Source organism: Castanea sativa, chromosome 1, assembly GCF_040712315.1.
Source record: "Castanea sativa cultivar Marrone di Chiusa Pesio chromosome 1, ASM4071231v1".
NCBI classification, from domain to species: domain Eukaryota; kingdom Viridiplantae; phylum Streptophyta; class Magnoliopsida; order Fagales; family Fagaceae; genus Castanea; species Castanea sativa.
This window is the reverse complement of record NC_134013.1, coordinates 60934017-60946184: the sequence shown is the minus strand read 5'-3', so window position 1 is coordinate 60946184 and position 12168 is coordinate 60934017. Positions and strand designations below refer to the sequence as shown.

Genomic DNA, 12168 nt, shown 5'->3' with positions numbered 1-12168 from the left:
GAAAAAGAAATAATTAAAAAAATTAATGAAATGTAATGTAAAATAGATAATCTGACATGAGGTATTTTGAAAAGTGAATATGTAAACTATAAAAAATAAATTCTTATGCTAAAATAGACACAAATTTTTACACAACGATGCAAATACTATAAAAACATTCTTTTAATGGATATAAAAATTTGAAAGATACAAATTTTAATCACAACTCCGTTTAAAAAAGAAAAAAAAAAAAAAAGATTCACCACATCCACATTCATTATCACTGAATCAACAGGGTCTTTAGAAATATTGGGAGTAAAATAGAATGGTAAAAAAAAAAAAAAAAAGTAGTTACGCCATATATACAAGTAAAAAAGAAAGACGAGAAGCACGTGAGAAAAATGATACAAACACGCGCGTCTCTTACGCGTGACATGGATAAGATTGATAGACTTTTTTATAATTTTTATTTATTTATACAACAAGGTTTTAAATTATTTTTAGAATTTTTATAAGGTAGAGCTGTTGTTAACTTCTTGTTAACTAGTTTTTTTGGTAGTACCAAGTTGAGACTTGAACAGAGAGAGAAAAACAGAGAGAGCGGGATATGCTGCTATAAGTTAATTGAAAGGATTAGATTTGATGGGAGAGAGGATTTCGGAAACTTCAAACTGTTTTCTCAGCTTGACATAAATTCAAGCACATAGCAAACTCATTAGAGACTCCCTCCTCCCCATATATACACACACACACACACACACACACACAGCGGGGTTTGGCTGTCCTCTTCTCCATGGAGCCAGAAGCTGGAATTCCGATTCCTCGGAATCCCTCCTCGGTTAGTATTCTCTCTCTTCTTCTTCTTATTTTTTTTCCTGAAATCCCAATTCCTAGTTTACTCGTGTTTTTGTTTTTTGGTCCTGAAATCTGGAATTCTTGTTGTAAATTTCTGAGCTTGGCATAAACACAAACACCTCACAGACCAAAATGTTTTTCATGTGCTTTCCTTCGTTAAATCTTTTCATGGTCATTTTTTTTTTCGTTGTTGTGTGGCTAAATTAAATGGATACAGAGTTAAGTTTTTTTTGAATTGATTGATTGTGTGTGCGTTTTGTATTTAATCGAATTTTTTTGAGATAATGATGATTTTGCTGATAAGGTATCAATCTTTTTTCTTTTTTTAATGTATATTTCAACTCAATTTCTTCATTTTCTGTTGTTATAAATTTTATAATTATCATATTGGGTGATGTTAGTTTTAAAGTATTATATTTTGCCCTGATGTTAGCTTTCAAATATAGTATATGATTATAATTAGTTTGACTTTAATTATCCTCTTATTTTTTTCATTTTCTAGGTCGATTGCTGAATTCATGTATTGCATTTGGTACAATTATTGATGCATAGTGACCTATTATAAATATTTCTCAAATGCTATATGCGTTAAGGTGGTATTTGGGGTTTGATTCTAAAGACTTAACTATCTTCTTATTGATTTGTTGCCAAGAGCATTGTAGCTCAACGGTTACTTCTTGGTGTTTTTAATGGAGACCTCCAGTGTTTAAATCCCACCTTCCCCAGCTATTGAATTGTGTGTGTATATATATATATATATTGATTTGTCAGTTTGGATCTTGCTTGTTTCAGTGATCGTTTGACTGATAATAGGCTCTGTATTGTGTAGTGAAGTACTACCTTGGCTCTGATATCTCTATCATACAGACTAAACCCAACTCCAGTTTTTTTAGCATTGCCATTGTCAATATAGAGCTAACATTCACATGACTGGATTCCCAAATTATTGGTTTTAGCTTTCAAATACCACTGTATATGGCATCACTTGTATCATGACCAGATTCTTTTTCTATACTGTAATTCACTCAACTTTATAAAGTTTTGTGCCCTTGCAGCTTTCATGGGTGAATCTCTCCAAGAATCTAATATTAGCTTATCAAAGCTTTGGTGTGGTATATGGAGACCTAAGCACTTCACCTCTGTATGTTTATACAAGCATATTTAAAGGGAAGTTGCAGACACATCTAAATGAGGATGCCATATTTGGTGCATTTTCCTTAATTTTCTGGACGCTGACATTGATACCATTGCTCAAGTACGTTTTTCTTGTACTGAGTGCAGATGATAATGGTGAAGGTGTGGTGATTGTTAAACTTTTAACTGGATATAATCCTTTCATTAAATCTAATTTTAATACCTATGAATCAAGCCTCTACCAATTCTAATTATATTATAACTGATTTCAGGTGGGACATTTGCTCTTTACTCACTGCTTTGCAGGCATGCAAAGTTGAGCTTACTTCCCAATCAACAAGCAGCCGATGAGGAGCTCTCAGCCTATAGATATGGCCCATCATCACATACTATAGCATCTTCCCCACTAAAGAGATTTTTGGAGAAGTATAAAAGGCTACGAACAGCCCTACTAATTGTGGTATTATTTGGTGCATGCATGGTCATAGGTGATGGAGTGCTTACTCCTGCAATTTCAGGTAAGTTACAGACCACATGCCATTTCATGTCCAGTGTCATTCTGGATGTTGAATGTGAATCTATATATTTTGGTTCCATAAATGCCTTTTCTAAGCATTAGAGAGACAATAGATGTAGTTTATGTTGCAACCTTTCACGAAGTCACATTGTATCTCTGCTATGGACACGGGAAAGATGTTCCCCTGGAAAACTCCCCCATATTATGGACTTAGTTAGCAAATTTATCGTATGGATATAGATGACTTGGACCATGGCTAGCACCGAGCTGATTCTAACGCAGGTGAATACTGGTTATAAATGTCCAATTCTTTCATATTAGGTGTAATCTCATTATGGGGGATTAGTAATTGCTTAAACAGCTATAATTGATGGTTGTGGGCATCATTGACTTTCTGATTTATTCATTCCTCTGATTCATAGAAAAATGATCAGATCTAGAGGTCAGGTTATATTTCATTGCTAATTGCCTTTTCCATTGTTTCTCAGTGTGGAAAGTGGTGTACATGTGCTTTAATTCTGATAAATAAGTATTTGATAAAATCTTCCAGTGGTTTGTTGCTATATCTTATGAAAACTTCTTGTCTGGGATTAATAAAACTATATATTAAACCCAGTCATGATTTTTTTTCCCTGCGAAATTAAGGAGTGTTGCACATGTTTTGCAGTTCTATCAGCAGTATCGGGACTAAAAGTGGCAGAATCGAAATTAAATAATGGTAAGTAGTTGTCTTGACATATTGCGACTATAGAATTCATGATGCCTATTGATCAATGCTGCTTATGGCGCCATGTACAGGTTTTGTTTGTGACATGCTATGCTACTTATTGTTTGTAGGTGAACTCCTGTTGATTGCCTGTGTAATATTGGTGGGCCTGTTTGCTCTGCAGCATTTTGGCACCCACAGGGTAGCGTTTATGTTTGCACCAGTTGTGATCATCTGGTTGGTATCGATTTTTTCCATTGGGTTGTACAACACAATATTTTGGAACCCAAAGGTCGTACGTGCATTGTCTCCGTATTATATTATCAAGTTCTTTAGGGAGACTGGTAAAGATGGTTGGATTTCTCTGGGAGGGATTCTTCTATCTATAACTGGTATGTTGGTTCTGGTATTTGTTAGAATATTATGTGGCATGCATGATATATTCACTGGGTTTTTGCAGCAAATGGTGCAACTCATCTTTGTGAATCTGGTTGAGTTGAAGTTGTATTTTTTGTTTGTTAGAAAGAAGTAGTTCTTGCTACCTCAAAATGCCATTTTAATTGTCGGATGTCACTAAATTTAATGCACTACTAACGACTTAGCTTTTCTGGGTCTCAACAGGTACTGAAGCTATGTTTGCAGATCTGGGTCATTTCACTGCCTTGTCAATAAGGGTTAGTTTATGATTCAATCTGTGTTTTATGCACAGAAGATACAAATTGTCATGAATGGGAAGTTGTAAAAATGGGTTTTACAATTTGCTTGCATGAGTGAGGGGCTCACTTGATCTTTTCCAACTTGCCAGATCTCTTTATTGAAACCCAAATAACTTTCACATTCAATCGTTAAAGCATTCTGTAGGATGGTTGGAAAAATGATGCACTCAGTCTAGGAATATGACTACATAACCACGACTCATTTTAGTTTGTAGGCCTCTTCTTCATACAGATTTGTATAGTTGAGCTGTTTGAATTTTGTATTTGCCTGTGCAGGTTGCATTTGCATTTGTTATTTACCCCTGTTTGGTAGTGCAATACATGGGTCAAGCTGCTTTCTTATCTCGACATCTGGACCAAACTCCTGGGAGCTTTTTTGAGTCAATACCTAGTTAGTCCATTCTGACAACAAGTGATGCTAATACCAGAATTCTGTTTTTAAACTCGACTTGGTCTTATTTTGTTTTCTATCCTTTCTTATCTTGCAGGACCTGTATACTGGCCTGTCTTTGTTATTGCCACCCTTGCAGCAATTGTTGGTAGTCAGGCTGTTATTACTGCTACTTTCTCCATCATCAAACAATGCAATGCCCTTGGTTGCTTTCCCCGAGTCAAAGTTGTGCACACCTCAAAACATATATATGGGCAGATCTACATCCCAGAAATAAACTGGATACTCATGATCCTTACTCTTGCCATAACTATTGGATTTCAGGACACAACCATGATTGGAAATGCTTATGGTAAGTCATTATTTGAAAGAGCTCTTTCTCTCTGGATTGGCAAGTTAAATATAAATTTAATAAGTCTTGAACCCACGACCTTGTTCTTATGGGGGAGTCGGTGCTATTTGAGCTAGAGTGCATTGTCCTCTTTATTTTAGTTGTAATGTCCTGATATAATTTGCTCCATAACTTTGTTTTTTAGTCATAACAAAGAATTTTAATAAACTTAGTGTTGATTAAGTCCTCTTGACAACAGCCATCCCCCTCTCTTCACTAAAGGCACCATCGAAATGTGTTTATTGGTGGTACCAGTGTGTGGTCAATTGGTCAGTTACCTCAGCGATTAGGATGGGACTTCATTAGATGTGGCTTTAGATTTGTGATTTGTATGTATGACTAATTTTCATTCAATAGATGTTGCTGTTGAATTGTTTGTGGATGTATGTGCCCTTGTATGCATATGTTATTATTATTATTATTTATATGCTTTGTGATATCTGGGATGAGTGGGCCATATAAATCAATTGGCAAGGTGGAAGCAAATTGTATTTATATCTGATTAATTCTACAGATGCATAATTTTCATGAATAAAATAAAAAATTAGACAAATCCTACACTGTAATAGGATGTTTAAAATATCTAAAGACCAAATTGATTTTTATGAAAAGGGGGGGGGGGTGCGGGGGGAGGTGGGGTTACAGAGAATGGAAAAAGGGGGAAATAAATAGAAGACATTAAAGAAAAGGGGACCTTAACTTCTAAATCATAAACAGTCATGTATTATAGTTTTCTAAAATGCGTAATGCTCTTAAAATACTTTCCTCTTAGTGAACTCTAAGTATGTGTTTGGATACTCCCTGCGTATGGATTCTCTGTGGGGTTACAGACAATGGAAAAAAGGGGGAAATAAATAGAAGACATTAAAGAAAAGGGGACCTTAACTTCTAAATCATAAACAGTCATGTATTATAGTTTTCTAAAATGCGTAATGCTCTTAAAATACTTTCCTCTTAGTGAACTCTAAGTATGCGTTTGGATACTCCTTGCGTCTGGCATTTTCTGCGTTTTTGGCTTTTTTTTTTATTTATTTTTTATTACACTGCCTCTTGCACTGTTCATGTCTCATGAACAGTGCAATAAGGCTTATGAACAGTGTCAAGCGCGTAAACGGTAACTTTTTGATTATTTTTTTCTTTATTGTTTTCAGTTTTCAGTAAAATAAGCGATATTCAAACAGACCCTCATATTTTATAGTTTACTGTGAATTATGCCTTTTTCTTTGTTTAAAAATTGTTCAGTTTTTCCCCCTAAATCTATAAGAACCATGCTTTGCAAATGAAATTCACAAGTATTTTTAGAGGAATGAGTATTTTTCACAGAGAAGGTTGGCTTAATATAATAATAGTATTCATATAACCAAATACACACAGCAGAAGAAATGATACAATTGCATGTACATTAAAAATACAAAACAAGAAAATAAATAAGTTATTATATGCATGCATATATACCATGAAGGTTTCTTAGTTGCTGCCAAGCTCTAGCTCAGATAATGATCCAGACCAAAGCCATAGGTTTTGATGATTTATTTGAGATTTCAAGGGACTCAAATAAATGTGTTTATTGCATATATACCATGAAGATTTCTGTGACTTTATATTAGCCCCATGACTGTCTTGTATGTGATTTTGATTCATTTTTGGTTTTTGGTTTCCAGGACTTGCTTGCATGACAGTTATGTTCGTCACAACATTTCTCATGGCGCTCGTCATAATATTCGTTTGGCAGAAAAGTGTCTTTCTTGCTGCAGCATTCCTTTTTTTCTTCTGGTTCATTGAGGGTGTATACTTGTCAGCAGCTTTAATGAAAGTGCCTCAGGGAGGATGGGTCCCCCTTGTGCTTTCATTTGTCTTTACGATTGTTATGTATGTCTGGCACTATGGTACTCGCAAGAAGTACACTTTTGATCTACACAACAAAGTTTCATTAAAATGGTTACTCGGCCTGGGCCCTAGTCTTGGTATTGTCCGTGTGCCAGGGATAGGCCTCATATACTCTGAATTGGCAACAGGAGTACCTGCAATATTTTCTCACTTTGTAACAAACCTCCCTGCATTTCACAACGTATTAGTTTTTGTTTGTGTAAAATCAGTTCCTGTTCCTTATGTCTCACCAGAAGAACGTTTCCTCATAGGCCGGGTTTGTCCAAGACCATATCGTATGTATAGGTGCATAGTGAGGTATGGGTATAAGGACATTCAGCGGGATAGTGGAGACTTTGAGAGCCAGCTCATACAAAGCATTGCAGAGTTCATCCATAGGGAAGCAGTAGAACCACAGTTCTCGACCTCCGAGAGTTCATCATTTGACGGGCGGATGGCTGTTATAAGCACCAAAACTTTGCAATCAAGCTCAAGCCTAATGGTAACTGAGCAAGAGGATGATGATGTGGGCATCTCTATCCAAAGCAGCAAGTCTCCAACCCTCCAGAGTTTGCAATTGGTTTATGATGATGAGAACACGCAAATCAGGAAGCGCCATGTCAGGTTTCACTTACCCTCAAGCCCTGGGATGGATCCTGCAGTTCGGGAAGAGCTGACGGATTTGATTCAGGCAAAGGAAGCAGGGGTTGCATATATACTGGGGCACTCATATGTAAAGGCCAGGAGATCTTCCTCGTACTTAAAAAAGATTGTGATTGATATTGGGTATTCATTTCTTCGAAAGAATTGCAGGGGCCCTGCTGTGGCGCTTAACATTCCTCACATTAGTCTTATTGAAGTTGGCATGATATACTATGTCTAGTCCTTCGAAGAAACTTAATCATTCGTATTCCTGGTGGTTATGTTTCCTATGGATGAAAAGGGAGGTAGCCATTGCCTGATCTTGGGAGAAGGAATGTAAGCTTAAGGCAAGTTATAGGATCTTAGGTTGCTAATATTTCAATACAAATATTTCTTGCTTCTGTTGCACCTTCTTCAATCTGTATAGCTGATATAAAGAAACATTTGAGTTTTAGCTTTATGAGTTATTTTAGGCTACTTTGCATGATGTATCTGTGAATAGATGTTATTTCTTCAAAACTGGAAGGTTTGGTGTGAGACCTCTCTTGAAATTTGTAAAAGCCAATTTTGAACTAGGTGTCACTCACTGGCAAACCATGCCTCATATCAATTAGTATGTACTAACAGCTGCATCGATACGTTGAAGAAAGATTTGTAGTTTCAATACAATATGTAGTTCAAACTTCAGACATTAACGGAACAAACCCATGCCTAGGACCAAAGTGTGCGGTGAGGATTGAACTCCCATTGAGTCTTTAGAGTAATCCATCTTGGAATTCTAAAAAATTTCTGATAAAATATTTTTTTAGTCCTTAAACTTTACCAAAAATTTGTTTTTTATCCCTAAATTTTAAGAAGTTCATTTTTTGTCTTTAAACTATTGAAAAGTTCATACTTCGTTCCAAAATTATTGAAAATGTTTTAGTTATTTATTTAAACTTTACTAAAAGTTTGTTTTTCATCCCTAAATTATTGAAAAAGTTCTTTTTTCATCATTCTTTTTGTTTTTATACTATTCAAAAAACTCTTTACTAAGTTTAGGAATGAAAAAAGAACTTTTTAAAGTTTAGGAATAAAAAACAAACTTTTAATAAAGTTTAGAAACTAGAATAGTATTTTATTCAAAAATTTATCAGTTTATTTGAAATTAGGAGATTTTTTTTTGCCACATTACCAATAATTTACATGATACTAAAGTCATGATAGTAGTCATTTGTTTAAATATTGATGACATGAAAAATTTTAATTTTCTCTTTTTAAAATGGATAGATAGGATTTTATAAACTTTATAGTAATGTTATTCCAAGAATTCTAGAGAACCAATCATGTTGTGAGAAGTGAGAACCAAGAGGCAAGAACTCGATTTAGTAATTTCACTTATTTGTCTTGGAATGATAGAACTAAATGGTATTGTCTTTCAACCAAATCACTCCTTACATAAGCTTTGGTTTCTAGGCTTATTAATGTATCTAGAAAAGTAGCTTAACCTATCCGACAGCCACTATCACCGCCTCTATCAAATGTCAGCCTCCACGTCCCTAAAAAAGCAGTCACCAAATCATAAGTCAAATAGTCTGCAACCAGTTGGATCACCAACTTTCTATCATATTCAAACCTCTCTTTCTCTCTCTCTCTCTCTCTCTCTCTCTCATACATATATGTGCGCTGGAGTTGATAACAAATTGAAGCAAACATGGAGATGAAGCTGCTTTGGTTGTACTATGGGATTGCATTCCTAGCCTTGGCCATTTTGATGCCAAAAGGATGGGCTCAAGACACTTCATGCCTAAACCAGCTTGCTCCTTGTCTCAACTACCTTAATGGAACCCGAAACCCACCTGACAGTTGTTGTAACCCTCTGAAATCTGTGATCAAATCCGATCCAAAATGCTTGTGTAGTTTGATAAGCATCAAGAGCAGCAGAAAAGCTGAGCAGGCTGGTATCAATGTGAACCAGGCCCAGATGTTACCTGGAAGATGTGGACAAAATGTCAACCCCATCTCCTGCCTTTCAGTTTCAAGTATGCATCTCATTATGTTTTCTGTTACTTCATCAAAATATTGAGCAAAATTTTTTCTAATCTCTATTAATATACTTGTGCTTCAGGTTCTCCTAGTGGACCTAGTCCCAGGGGCTCAAGTTCAAACTCTGCAAGCATATCCTCTTTCCAGTCCAAGTACATTATACTGATCACAGCTTTATCAATAACTCTTCAGATTTTGTGAGCGCCATGCATGTAGAAGGGTGACTTGATCACGTATAACAAGAAGTTTGATCACTTGGCTATATAGCCTATATTAGATCAAGAAACTTGTTTCTATTATTGAGCTCTCTCATTTATGAACAAGTGATTTCTTATTGTTTCATCTTCTTTCTCACAACAAAATGTATTTCTATCAGCTAGTCTGAGAATTATTTGTTTGTGAAACTATTAGATCCTTGAAATTTGTGTGCGCCATGTTAATGAGTAATGCATCTTCTCAACCCAAAAAAAAAAATTTTATGAGTAATGCAAAATGCCAATTGGTATTTAAAAAAAAAAAAAAAAATCAAATGCCAACATTAAGGTTATATCCTTGCTTGGCATCTAGAGTAAGTCACCTATTATTCTTGTAACATGATCTTTATTTGTGCTTAAATTAGTAGGAAAAAGCTAAACTCAATTAGCACATCTGAATATTTTTAACTGAAATTGTCCAAAATTTAAACACTCCTTCATCCATTACAACTATTGAATTATTTAAAAACACACACCCCCCCCCCCCCCCCAAAAAAAAGCCTATAGAAAACTAAGGGCGGAGTGAGCCAAAGAGAATGCTCGTAATGATGCGGGTCAAGGCCCAATGGAATTTTACCAAGCCAAATTTTAAAAAAAGAAATTAAAGATTTTTATTTTATTTTATTATTATTTTTTACTACAAAGTGGGATGAGAGGTTTGAAACCTAAATGACCTTTTAGAGATAAATTTATAAGCCACGATTAGGCCTATCCACGAGTCGGGTTTGTGCCCAACCCAAAACCAACTTAACCACTTTGGGTCTTCAAAATCTAGACCCATCGTCGACCCGTAAGATAAGTCGGTTCAGATGAGTCGGATATTAGTTAGTGTCGGTTGGTGATCGATTGAACTCGAGGTAGAAGAAAATAGCTAAAACGTGTTGGAAATGGCTGAAATCCACCAGATTTGGCTTACACATGGTTGGATCTAGCGAGATTTCTAAAAGAACTCGTCGAATCTCGAAGAGATCTAGTCGGAGTTGTCGGGATCTCGACAAGATCTCGCCAGATCTCAACATATCTAGCAATAAATTATAAAAAATTCCACATACCTACGAAAATTGGCATGTTTCCAATATATAGGCTGGTCAAATCGGTTTGAATTGGATTTTGAAGAGTAGACCCGTCAACCGACCTACCAGTCCCAATTGTTGGAGGCTGAGACCCACCGCCAACCATCATCAGTGTCGGGTCGATCGATTTTCGGGTACGAATCGGACGATTGCATCGTGTTGGTCAGTTACGGGTTCCGGTGGACAGCCTTAGCCACAAGCGTCCTTGACACATTGAGGTTTTGAGATATAAATTTTTGGCAACCCATTTTGGTTTAAACATATAAATTAAGCACCTGCCATTTTATAATCAAGAAAAGCTTTAAAAATGGTAGGTGAATATTAAGCAATTAAGAGGAAGACAATATATTTTACAACTTGTGCGCTCCCAAATATGGTTGTTGGGCTTAAGATGTATTTGGGCTCACAATCTATTTGTATAGTGGGCTTTCAGATTTCCTACAACGGGTGATGCTATGCTCGGCCGACCCAGTACCCAGCTTTACTGATTTTCACTATCACTTTCCCTCTTCTTCTAGGATGACTGATCTCTCTTTCTCTCTCGTCTTTCTCTCCGGAATTGCCAACCTCTCCAATTGAATCCTCATTGCTTATTTATAGCCATAGTTAGTAGAATTGTCATAATCATTCCCCTGGTGAGTGGAAGGAGAGGTTCAATACTGCTTCTCCTAAGTGGATGTCTGATTTTGAGTGGGGAAGGTGGCAGTGGCATTGGAACTAGCTCTACGACTAGACTTTATGTTCGGCAAAGGCATTCCCTAGGTAATGGAAGGAAGGTCCAATATCAATTCACTTAAGTGGATGTTTGGTGATGGGTGGAAGAAGATGGCAGTAGCGTTGGAACCCGCTCCGCTAGTAGGTTCTCTGCTCGGCGATGGCATCCCCTAAGTGCTGCCGTGCGAGACTCCACACTCGCCAGCCATGCCATGAGTGCTTTCACACGTAATCAGTGTTAGGCTCTCAGGCATGTTATTACATTCATGGGCCTCTAAGTAAGTGGGCTTGAAGGAGGGTGGCGCTCGTACACAACTAATATATGAAAATTTTTAAGGATAAACATACAATTACAAATTAGATAAACAAAGTAAGAGCTCGGAGATACAACCTCATTCTTATTTCAATAAAAAGAATATTTTCAAATTAATCTATCACCTCACACTTGAGCTCAACCCACCACAGTTTACAAATTTGAATTTTCTAATAGCTCATGTATAAGTTGATAAAGCTAATTTAAGAATGTTGTGAAATTATTATAAATTTTTGTTGTCCATAAAATGCAACAAAGTTATTAATTTTGTTTCGTTCCAATTGAAATGGTCGAAAAATTCCATTCCAATTAGGTATCACCCCTTATTTCACCACGGCTTATCAAAACTCTTTCTTTCTTTATTTATTTTTTAATTTCGTTCTTTGAATATGAAAACAGAGCCAAACCCAGTTTTAGTTTTAGGCCAACACACACAGATATATAAAATTTCTCAAATCAAACGTCTTAGAGCATCTACATCAGTCCAGTTAAAATCATCTAAAACACAAAAAACTACAAATTTTACACATTTTGAGCCCAAAAAATGCACACATCAGCGGGTGTAAAAACATGCAAAATTGTGCAAACCCAT

The 12168-nt window shown here is 36.0% G+C and overlaps 2 protein-coding genes across 2 annotated transcripts; both read left to right on the top strand.

Annotated features, from left to right (window-relative positions):
• The first annotated feature begins 520 nt into the window (after positions 1 to 520).
• On the top strand, positions 521 to 7757 carry LOC142610281 (potassium transporter 4). Its single transcript, XM_075782065.1, has 9 exons — positions 521 to 817; positions 1890 to 2130; positions 2241 to 2486; positions 3153 to 3203; positions 3323 to 3583; positions 3813 to 3865; positions 4184 to 4298; positions 4396 to 4650; positions 6351 to 7757. The coding sequence occupies exons 1-9, from the start codon at positions 773 to 775 to the stop codon at positions 7436 to 7438; spliced, it is 2355 nt and encodes a 784-aa protein (XP_075638180.1). The 5' UTR covers positions 521 to 772; the 3' UTR covers positions 7439 to 7757.
• Positions 7758 to 8761: 1004 nt separating this feature from the next.
• On the top strand, positions 8762 to 9656 carry LOC142622850 (non-specific lipid transfer protein GPI-anchored 30). The gene is made up of 2 exons (XM_075796406.1): positions 8762 to 9218; positions 9305 to 9656. The coding sequence occupies exons 1-2, from the start codon at positions 8891 to 8893 to the stop codon at positions 9421 to 9423; spliced, it is 447 nt and encodes a 148-aa protein (XP_075652521.1). The 5' UTR covers positions 8762 to 8890; the 3' UTR covers positions 9424 to 9656.
• Positions 9657 to 12168: the final 2512 nt, after the last annotated feature.

Excerpts from the sequence above, each read along its gene's own strand:
- LOC142610281 (XM_075782065.1), top strand. The coding sequence starts at position 773 with ATGGAGCCAGAAGCTGGAATTCCGATTCCTCGGAATCCCTCCTCG. Across the intron at positions 2,487-3,152 it reads GCTTACTCCTGCAATTTCAG|TTCTATCAGCAGTATCGGGA; the intron begins GTAAGTTACAGA and ends CATGTTTTGCAG. Across the intron at positions 4,299-4,395 it reads CTTTTTTGAGTCAATACCTA|GACCTGTATACTGGCCTGTC; the intron begins GTTAGTCCATTC and ends CTTATCTTGCAG.
- LOC142622850 (XM_075796406.1), top strand. The coding sequence starts at position 8,891 with ATGGAGATGAAGCTGCTTTGGTTGTACTATGGGATTGCATTCCTAGCC. Across the intron at positions 9,219-9,304 it reads CTCCTGCCTTTCAGTTTCAA|GTTCTCCTAGTGGACCTAGT; the intron begins GTATGCATCTCA and ends CTTGTGCTTCAG.